We start from the raw sequence: 11,672 nt of genomic DNA on the forward strand, positions 1-11,672 counted from the left end.
GGCCCCTGCGCCTTTAGTCCCACAGCAATGAAAACACTGAGGTCTCCCACCACTTTCCTGTTTCTCACTGCTTTCACACTGCTGCAGTCTACAGTATGAATCCAAAAAGATACTGGGAGATTTATTTTCCTAATAATTGGAGTTGAAATCCAATAATTGTATAGGCGTGTGTGTCTGTCTGTGCAAACAGGGTGTGTGTCATATGATAACTTGACTGAAAGATGACATCATATAATAGTGGAGGTTATTTCTCTTGGAAGATAAAGAGCTCCACAGCACTACCCAATGGCTATAAAATTATATTGCAGCATTTACCTACAGTACAATAAACTGTTCCTATAATCAATGGTGGAAGGTCTGTTCAAATCATTCACTTATTACGTATACTGTAAAAAAAAAGTCCAGTACTCAGTACTGTGCTTAAGTAAAAATAGCTTTATTAACTTAATTGACCCATATATCAAAATGAATCGTCATTATATACTTAGAATGTTATATTATTATATAGATACTAGTAGTTCTACATTAACATAAAATATGAATGATGCATTTTTATGATTTTATTGCATTTTAATGTAATGAGGTCAGCTCCTCTATTCTTCTTTATGTTCTGTTGGTGTCACAAGCTGGCTCAGCGACAAAAAAGGGAATCACTGATGAATGTCTTATTTTCTTAAACAACTTTTATTGTCAACTTAACATAAAATATAATGTTAGTCAGGTAAGTCAGTAATGAATGCAATGAGTGAAGTATGTGATGCATGCCAACAAAACAAAACCCCAACCCATCTGGCTGGTGGAGGCCTGGGAGGAAGAGAAGAGAGAGAGAGTTTACTGAAGAACCAGCTTAAATAGGCTGAGGACTAAACTACCCAGGTGCAGATAGTTTCCTGACGTCCTCTTCAGCTCCACCCATTGGCTCCAGGGCCAGGAGGCCAAAGCAACCTCACAAGCAGAAAGCAGAAAGAAGAACGTCACAGGTAGTTTAATCTTTGTGAATGCATTAATAAAAATATCAAATTTGTACTTTAAGAAACTTTTCCTTTCACAAGAAATTATAAAATGACCCTTTTAAGCAATATTCATTTGTTAATATATTTATTATGCTCAAGTCGTTTCAGCCAAACATACACAACATTAGGGACTTTTTTCACAAGCTACGATTTTACAAAAACTGCATGTCAAAGCAAAGAAAGAATACTGCAAGATTGGAAACAAAATAAAAAATACCACATTCAACCTATTTTCCTTACACCAGAATTAGCAGGCTCACAGTCCTCCAGCCTCACAGTATCTGAGGATTCTCTGAGGACTTCACTCCCCATGGTGTGTTCAGGGGCAAACCAGTGTTCAAAGCAGACCTGGCTCTGCCAGATTAGCCTAGTGCGCGGTGGGTTTATACCCCCATGAAAGAAGGTGCCACTCAGGGCTCAGAGGGGGGCTGCTATCGATTGATGGTAGACTCAGGCAGTCCAGGTTTTGATGTGGGATGTCAAGGCAGGATGGCACCTTTACTTTTATTGGTTATTAATCATATTGGATGAAATGTTCCTCTTGTCTGTTTTATATTCTGAAACAAACTGAAAAGTAACTTATGGAAATATTTAATGCAACACTTTTTTTGCAATGGCTTTTTGAATCCAACAAACATTATTGTTTCAATAAAGTAGTAAAGTCAAAGATTCAGCATCACCATTTACAATTCTTCACTGGAATCATATCTGTGATTTTTCAATGTATTTCCTACAAATCAATAGGCTATATTAAAAATGGGATATAGAAAAAAAATTCTATTAATATCATTATAAAAACCTGATTTTAATAGTCTGTCTATAAAAATCATATCTACATCCCATATCTCATATCTTCATGATAATCAGCTCTGTGCTGGTCTTCTGCCATATAGATATGCCATAAGATATGCACTCTAAATCTGTTTTATTATATATATAATAGAGGTGGAGATAATGCTGGCTAAAAGTACAGACTATTGAGGAATAAGAACTAAGTTTGTTATTACTGCAAACTGTGATATCCTAGGATTGAAACATGCAGCAAATCTGCTTAATTTAACGTTCTTTATAGCAATCAAATAAGATTTTAAAGCCATTTAAATTATACGTTTAGCACTAAATGTAGTGTCAGGTAGGTCTAGTGCAGCTGTAAATCAAAAATACGCACAGGTCACCCTCTTGTGGTCAGAGAAGCTCATTACACACATACGCCTCCATTTCTTTCCCTTCCACTACTGAAAAGCAAACTTTTCTGCCAGTGAATGACCATCATTATCTACCATATTTTTTACAACCCCCGTCATGTGAGAGACCCTTATTTCTCCATCATCACTCTGTGTTTGTTCAGGATTGTTGCTGCTGAGGATAGCACATGACAGCACAAGACCCAGCCGTGACCATGTGATCAGACTACTACTCAGTCATGCAATGTAAGAGAGACTTCAAGGCAGAGTCTGAAATACTGTGCTAATGTGACATTTCCTTACAAACCAGACAGCGATTATGAACTTATAATTCTCATAAACTTTAATTACCAAGGCATGATCTTAGTTGGCCATGATTTGCAGCTTTGCAGATTTTAATGCACCAATTACATTTTTCTTCTGGTATGATTCCACATTTGTGGATTTACATCAATTCAATCCACAAATGTTAATAAAAGAACCACAGAATTGGGTGACATATGACATTTTATTCATAACAAACATCAGACAATCAGAACCTTTTAGTGCAAAATAAATGATTTCCCAGTCAGGTAAAGACACATAACAACACCTAATGAGTGTATGAGTGTAATAGTGTGATCTTCCACTATGTGATGCTGTGAGCTGCTTCCCTCACAATGGTGAAGACTAGTGTAGCAGCATGGTGTAGTCAAGTTTAAGAAACATGTTTATCTTCACTGTTGGAAACATTTAAAGGGTAAATTCACCCAGATTACAAGAAAACACAGTGTCTAGCTTACTTCTAGTGCTGTCTACTCGTGCAGATATTTTTCGGTTTATTTGACCAGATTTTGAGATTTCCATCTCTAAGAATTCTGCCTTCGCCAAAATACATTGGAGGTGAAAGCATTTCAATTGATGTCGCTCACAGCATTGAAAATTACATTAAATAGTCTCAACAGTAACATGCATGACCAGAAACAATACACCCCACCCATACAACTCGGCCATTGTTTCGGGTAACACATGGGGCTGTTGATTTCTTAAAAATGAAACTTTTCGATGTGGTGAGCAACACAAACTAAAAGGCATTCCCCTCCATTGCAGTCCAACAACAGAAAAACAAGAGACAAATATTTCAAAATCGGGGTGACTAAAACAAAAATATTTGCTTGACTAGACATCACTAGAGGTCAGTGAGAAAATATATTTTGTGTCATTTGGGTGAATCAACCCTTTAATGAATCTTTTGGCTTTTATAAGGTGCTGTTTTGAAAGATTCTTTCTAAGGCACTGTCATTGTGATCATATTTGTACCTGTCTGTTCTGCTGTGTGTAATTAGTTGTTAGTTCTCTTAAGTATTTGACGGGGTTAATTGGTGGTTTTTGCTGCCATTTCCTCTATTGCACTCATAGAAGGTGCTTGTCGCTGCTCTCAAAAAAATGCCCACATTTTGAGGTATATGAAGTAGATTATCAGGAAACATGGCCTTGTGTTTTAGTTTGAAAACAAACACATAAATCTACATTATGTCATCTATATAAAAATAAAATCTGAACTTCAGACTCAAGGTTACTGCTTCTTGAAAATTCTCTTTGCATCCACTCCCTCGTAGTTGTAACTCTGCAGAGAAAAAAAAGACAGAGGTGTGTTACTTTATGGAGACATATATTGCAGCCACAGTGATTAACATATTGCATGGGATTACGATCGAAGAGACACATCTGGACCTACTGACCTGCACGAGTTCTCCGCCCACCAGAGTTCTGGTGGTGGTCAGGACCTTGTTGTTGTCTTTCCTGGTGAATTTGCCTTTCAGCATGTCACCCTCCATCTCCCACATGCCCTGGTGAAGAAAATATACAGTAAGCGTTAAAAGCTTTTTAATGCTGTTCTTATATTGTGTTGAATTAAGTTACACAACCGATGTTTGTTTGCTTTTGAAGAGTAACACCCATTGCAGCTTCTACAGCTTAACTGTAGCAGTAATTATTCACTGGAACTTTTCCATTGCTTCCAGCTTGAGCTTTAGCTCGCATGGTTTGCAACCAGAAATGCAAATTATTTCTGGTTGCACTGAAATTATGAAACAGCACCAGGACAGGCACTTGTTGGTTTAATAGTGCCTGAACCTCTTTATAGGACACTCACTGAGACTTCAGTGCCATCGGCCAGGCTGTAGTCAAATGTGACACCCAGGGTGAAGTCGATGTCTTTGGTGCGGAAGGTGCTGGACTCTTTGATGTGAAACTTGTCCCCGGTCTGCTCGATGGTGACCTTCAGGTTGTCATGTTCAGCCAGCTTGCGCTTCATGATGTTGATACCTTGTTGAACAGAGAATAATAGAAATATAAGGCTGGATCGTTGCCATTGTGGAATGCAATCCAGGTAATTTTTATTGGAAGTAAATTAGGAAGTAACAATTAATCTTCAGTCACAAAAAAAACAAAGGACTCTGCTTGTAGTTGAAGTTGTCACTAGTCTCCTTTAAAGCATTCATTTGATCATTGACAAGCTCTTAATTTAGCAACAGCTATTATAATAGGTGCTGCCATAAATCTTCAAACTTATCAACACCTCACTGCACTCCCACCCAGCAATGTCAAACCATGTGGGAACAGTAACAGACATTGCCCTTGTGAAGCAGATCATGAGGCCAGAAAAAGCAGATAAATATAATATGTGAAATAAAATATGATTTGAGTGACAGGCTTTCACACACTCACCCATTTGCTCCATGAACTTGTCATAATTCTCGTTGCGTTCAGCTTTCCATGTTCCATTAAACGTCATTGCTGCAGGCTTGTTGGGTTGAAGGCAGTAGCAGACCGTGGGATTTTGAATGCCCATTGGCCTCCATTTATATATATACCCCTCCCCTGTCCTATCAATCCCCCCCCCCCCCCCGCCTCCACACACACACACACACACACACACACACACACACACACACACACACACACACACACACACCTCCCTCCTCCCTAAGTTGGCATGGACGATGCTCTTCTTTATCTCACTGATTATCTGTCTGCTGATGTGGCCATTTAAAGACTGTGTCAAATGTAGGGCGATTGCTGCACGACCTCGAGCATACATGGATAAATGATCGGAGGTCAACTCCCTTCAGTGGGTCTGGCACAGTTCAGTTAAACACTGTGGCACTGTTCTGCAGGAGAGAGAGAAAAGAAGAGTGGGCTATTTGTATGTCATTCAACTGAGCCCCTCTCTGTTCCTCAATCTTTTCTCTGTCGCCCTGTTTGTGCCTGGCATGAAAATGAGTTTCTATCTGACAGTAACATTTTTACACTGGCATGCTTACAACAATTAGTAATCCAGAAGAAAAATAGGAACACACCAGTATGTTTGCAAGTTTTATTACCGTGACTACAAATCAGACCTAGTAACATATATGCAACATGACTGATTGCAGTGTATAGTTTCAGATTCCTTTTAAGTTCTGTAGTTATGAAACTCAATGAGTAAACTCTCTTATGTTGTGTAATCCATACAAAGTCATCCATAAATCTTAATATTTTATATATCAATATTTGTCAGTGTTACCATATTGTTGCACTGGTAATGCCTTTCAAGCACACACTGGTTTTAAAATACTGCATTTCAAAGTATTTTGACAAATCAATCCCAAAACAAGGCCCACTTATGTTTTTGCCAGGGTCATCATCACTGGATAAAGTTTGCTCTGTTGTCATGGAGATAGATTTGTTGACATATAAGCTCAGAAGCTGTTGTGATTTCATCCGTTAACACTTCTTTTGGTAAAGCAAAAGTTCATTGACCTGGGCAAACTTCATCATTTAATACAGTTGAAAAACAGCTGAAAAAAAGAGAGTAAGTGAACCTTGAGTTGAGATCACATTGTCAATATACTCATTTTCTTAACTCACAGAATACAGATGAGACATCTTAACGGTGTTATGGATGAAATTCCTGCAGCTAAAGAACTGGCAAACTCCATTCACTAATAAAGACTGTGTATGACTGTGTAAGACTAAATATTATACAGAAATGAATGGAAATCAATGAATTCCTGGGAACATAAAAAAAAACAAAAAAGCAAAAACAAAACAACAACGCTGCATTCTTGAAAGTACTAAAGTAGTTCCCATTCAGTTAGTGTCCTGGGACAATAGTGCACTATAACTGGATGCTTGAGAGGACAGCTGTGCACTCTGAGCTAGACTGTGGTGTTATGCACACTGAGAGAATACTGAATGCATTGTTCACACCTCCAGAAGTCTCCTCACTCACCACAAGATGCCACCTCTATTCAACAGAACGGTATTGGCAGACATATTGTATATATAGAGGATGATAGCAAGGATCATATTTCACATAGTTATCACAGTTCACCAGTGCTGCTATGTTCATATTCACTGCATGCTGCATGGTTAAAAATACATTTGTCATCAAAGCGATAATTTGCAGATGAATGACTACAGTTTATCTGACATAGCATGATGGATGTTGTTGTTTAGGAAAGATGGAGGATAAATCTATAGGGGAAACTGAATTCTTGGTTTTAATTTATGTGATTAATGGGCTTTCAGTGTTCAGTAACATACTGTACTACTGGACATCCAAGGAAAAAGCATGTTTTCACTGCAATGTCCTGTAGATGGGTATATGCTTAAATTATTAAATTATTGGTGTTGTCAAGAAGTGTCTTTAAATAAGACTACATTGCTGGGAATAGAAATGATTCTCCTGAACTGTTTAAAATAGTATAATAACTGTTTTATAATAATTATTTTAATAATTGTATAATTTTGACTACATTAATGTCATTTAAAGAAAACACTGATTAGATTATGTCTTATAAATAAGGCTGATTTTAAAAACAACTTATGTTCACTATATATTTAAAATAATCAAATTTGCATGAAGTTAAATACTCTGTATCTTTTATAAATATTTTACATTATGACCACTGTAAACAGTTGTGCATGTTACTAGTACCTCTTTTCTTATCATCTGGCAGCAACCCTGCAGTTATATGACATAAGAACTATAAAATAGAGGGTTTTACAATGTATCATAATATAAATCTTATGAAAAGTTATGATCATAATGAGAGTTTGTATCCAAGTATAGCTGTATTGCCTCTCCCATAATCCCCTTTTATTGTTGACAGTAAAAACACTTTGTACTTTGACTCTTTATTTGGCTCACCTGATCCATTGTGTACAATAGACTGTGAGTATTATGTATGTTTGGTACCATAATGAGATTAAGACAGATGTTTTTACAGTTTAATACAACTGCTTTTATGGATTGGAAACCCATATTGTTTATTGTGTGCGGCCTGTAGAGATTTTTGTCTGTGTCTCTGGGGTTGATGTTACACTTGGAAGTCACACTCTGATAGAACTCTATGTAATCTCACTAATGACTCCGTTTTCCCTCATATAATTAGTTCAGTTTTTCCATATTGCAGTGCCCCAGTGGTCTCAATTACTCTTATTAATATTAACACAACACATGGAACCTCTCCAGTGTAGACTTGTACTGAATTTCATTCTCAAGTCACATCATGCAGGGCGGTCTAATCACTGCATTAATTGATAATTATCTGATGATTTGCTTTCATCACCTTGATGCAAACAGCACAGTTGCGTTGGACATACCAGCAACCTGCATCACATACGGGCACTAAAAGACACTGTCGCAATCCTCAGTAACTTCTATTGAAAGCTGCTGTGATTCAGCCAACTGTCATAGAGGTGAAATGACTAGTTTCAGTAGATCAACAGACAATTCATCAGCAGCTAATCTGATTAATCAGATCAATTATAGCCTGGTTTGGCATCTTGCCTATTTCAGGTCCTTTAAACCGTTGCAAAAACATTTGATCACTTCACACAGCTTCACAAATGTTAGAGTTAGTCTCTTCTTTCATTTTTTATATAATTGTAAATTGAATATCTTTGGACTTTTATAGTTTGTTGGATAAAACAGGTTATTTATAGACATCCCCTGGGAATGGTGATGGACATTTTTACTACTGACAGATTAATCAAGCATGAAAAACAGTTAAGGCAACCAAAATCAATTTTATTTTCAATATGACAAATTTGGCTCATGGGGCTTTACAGTCTGTGCAGCAATACAACATCCTCTGTCAGACCATTGATTTGAATGGAAGGAAAAACTCTCTAAAAAAGCCCCTTTAACGCGGGAAGAAATGGAAAATACCACATACACAGGATATTCCAATACACAAGAAAAGAGACAAGAAAAGACATTATACACACAGAAATTATACAGGACAGCAAGGGCCAGTATGGGTGCTGGGCCAGCAAAAGATGCCTGAGTCACAAGAGAGGACAGGGGCAGAAAATAGAGAGGCACACAGCTCGGATGCTCGTGTGCATGTGGAACAAACAAAGAGATGTTTAGATAGATGCAATGGTTCTCAAAACAGTTGCAATTATCTCATTGGCAGGATAGCGCTTAGTAAATTCACTGAGACAGAAACCAACACGCTCTGCAGTACAAGATCATGAAGTTCTCCATTAAAGGCAACTAATTGTACGTTAAGGCAAAAAAGATACATTTTAGGTTTAGATTTAAAGGACTCAACATACTGGGATTGCTTGGTGTCAGTAGGGAGTTTATTCCACAAGAACAGGGCCCAATAGGAAAAGGCTTTGCTGCCTGCTGACTCTATTTAACTAAAAGGACACACAGGAGCCCTGAATTTTGAGAGGAGAGCTCAAGATGGAATATAATGTTTAAGGAGATCAAACAGTCATCTTAAAATCTGATCTAACATGGACAGGAAGCCATTGAATGGAGGCTAGAACTGGTGTTTTCTTGTTTTAGTTAAGACTCCATCTGCAGCGTTTTGATCCATATGAAGAGTTTTAATATTAGCATGTGACAGACCTGAAAACATTTCTGTAATCAAGTCTCTGCATCAGCATGGACAAGGAAGACTGAATTTTACTTTTGTTACGTAAGTGGAACAGTCTTGGTGATCTCTTTATGGCGTTATCAAAGGAGAGGGAGGGATCAAACATAAAACAGAGATTCTTGGCTGCCACAGTTTGTGAAATCACGCAGTTGTTGAGTGTTTCTGTCCCAATTTAGGAGCAGGAAATTGAGTGACAGCCAAGCAGGCCTCTAATTTAGTAATTTGGGTATGATCATCAGCCCTCATAGTCACATACAGCCGAGTATCATCTGTGTAGCAATGGAAATTTATTCCATGACTACATATCATTTGGCCAAAAGACAACATATAAAGACAGAAAAGCAGAGGGCCAAGAATCAAAACCTGAGGTACTCCATATTTAACATCAGAGAATTTAGATGTAATATTATTAGAGTAGACACACTGTGTTCTTTGAGATAAGTAGGACTTAAACCAAGACAAGGCTGAGCCAGAGACATCAAAATTAGATTGTCTAATACTATACAGTAATCAACGCTGTCAAAGGCTTTACTGAGATCCAGTAATAGAAGCAGAGAGGTGGAATCTGAATCTATAGAAAGTAGAAGATCATTTAGCACTCTGGTTAGAGCAGTTTCTGGCCCTGAGAGCTGATTGAAAAGGTTCATATGGATAATTTTCTTTTATATGAGCCGAAAGGTAATGATACACAACTGTCTGTATTACTTTGGAAAAAAATGGGAGATTTAAGATTAGTTGATAGTTATGAAGAGACGCTGGATCAAGGTGTGGTTTATTTAGTAAAGGTTTAAACACAACTGTCTTAAAACCTCTGGGGCCAATGCCAATACATTAACAATATCTAGCATTAAAGGTCCCAGAAGTCAGTTGGTTGTAATCTGCAACTTCACCACTAGATCTCACTAAAGCTTACACACTGAACCTTTAACATGTTAACCATATTATTAGATGATGTTCAGATTACACAATATTTTTAAATATATGTATTTGCTGAGCTACCATAGTCTCTAATCTATCAGAGATTTGTCCTCAAATCTGTCAAAGCATTTTTAGAATATTATCACATCACCAGAAGTTGTATTTAGACAGCAAAAAGGTCAAACTTTGAGTAGTAGTGCTTTGAATAAATAGTTCTCAGTGTTGCTTTTGTCATAAATAATCAAACCTTCTTTGATATGGCAAGGAATGTATCTGCATGGTGATGTGACTACACACTCAGTGATGTAGTATGCCATCTAGTGGACCCCCAATGCAGCTGCTGTCTGCACTTCACTTCCACAGACCGTACTATAATACTGCAATGAATGAATGAATAAATAAATATTGCCTAACAAATATTGAGATTTAGGATAAAATCTTACAAGAGTTTCACTTTTAGAACTAATCTTTGGCCTTTGTCTCAGTTGTCTTGAGCAAACTTTGACAGCCATTTGGGTTATTTAGTTTTAAATGTCATATGTTTGCCAATTTTAAATCAGCCTCATTAAATATAGATCATATTCTAATTAGAATAACAACTAAGTCACCAACTAAGGTGTTTTCCACTGCCTTCCAGCCAGACAAAACTTACCACTGCCTGCAGCATCTGCTTGCAGTCAAGAAAAGACCAAAATGCATACATACATAAGAAAAAACACAATCCTGTCCTAAATATATTCCCAGAGCCTCTGGAGAGTAAGTGAAAGTCAATATTATTGAGGCCCGGCAATGAGGCAATATTTGAATTTCAAATGAGCCTCAGACAGTACAGAAAGCTCGCATTCAGTCACCCTGACAAGAGTGTACACGAATAGTGAAGAGGCGAGCGCATGACACAGTGCTGACAAATAGCGGGTACATTATGCTGAATGAGAAACACTGTTTCAGTGGAAATGGGATAATTGATCCAAATTAGGAAAGAGTGACCTAAAGCACTTTGTGAGTTGCCAATGCAAGGCAGTGTGTGGGTAGTGTTAATACATCTTTTCAAATGAAGTAAGGACTCACACTCCTGCATGTGTAAAAGCAATGATTTATGCAAGCAAATGAAGAAATGTGAAGGTCCGTTTGGTCGACAGCTTTTTGAAGAACACCACAGAAGCAAAAGTGAAATGATTTAAATTCAGTAGGAGTTTCTCAGTTAGTCTTCTCAGTGTGGTTTGTTAGTTTGAATGTTTTACAGCATTTACAAAAAACGTTCCCAATTCATATTAAAAATTCTAGTCCTCAAAATCATGAAATAATACAAAAAATTCTCATCATAATTGTAGCTCTCTTCTTGGTAATAGCTTCTCCCCTATCTCCCCTATTCAGCGGTTCACCCTTCCATATTTATTTTCCTGTGTCGACGGTGCGTTATAACTCTGAGAGAGAAATTACACGCCTGGCTTGGCCTACATCCTACAGCCTCTGCTGGGACTGGTGCTGCCACCCACCACAGGACTTCGGCTGCTCCGGGGCTACCAGCATGGCTCTGGTGTGGGTTTACAAATGATCCGGGACCAGGCGCCATACAGAGCCACCCCCAGAGTAGATCCCTGAAACACCACTGATAGGCCTACATGCATGTAGTCACA

At 37.8% G+C, this 11,672-nt stretch overlaps 1 protein-coding gene across 1 annotated transcript; it reads right to left on the minus strand.

Moving 5' to 3' along the window:
- Nucleotides 1–2,691: 2,691 nt before the first annotated feature.
- Nucleotides 2,692–5,015, minus strand: LOC134005721 (fatty acid-binding protein, intestinal-like). The gene is made up of 4 exons (XM_062444709.1): nt 4,907–5,015; nt 4,332–4,504; nt 3,919–4,026; nt 2,692–3,803 (listed from the first exon to the last, which is right to left on the minus strand). Exons 1-4 carry the CDS (start codon nt 4,971–4,973, stop codon nt 3,753–3,755), a joined length of 399 nt encoding a protein of 132 aa, XP_062300693.1. The 5' UTR covers nt 4,974–5,015; the 3' UTR covers nt 2,692–3,752.
- Nucleotides 5,016–11,672: the final 6,657 nt, after the last annotated feature.

Source organism: Scomber scombrus, chromosome 23 (assembly GCF_963691925.1).
Source record: "Scomber scombrus chromosome 23, fScoSco1.1, whole genome shotgun sequence".
Classification (NCBI taxonomy): Eukaryota; Metazoa; Chordata; class Actinopteri; order Scombriformes; family Scombridae; genus Scomber; species Scomber scombrus.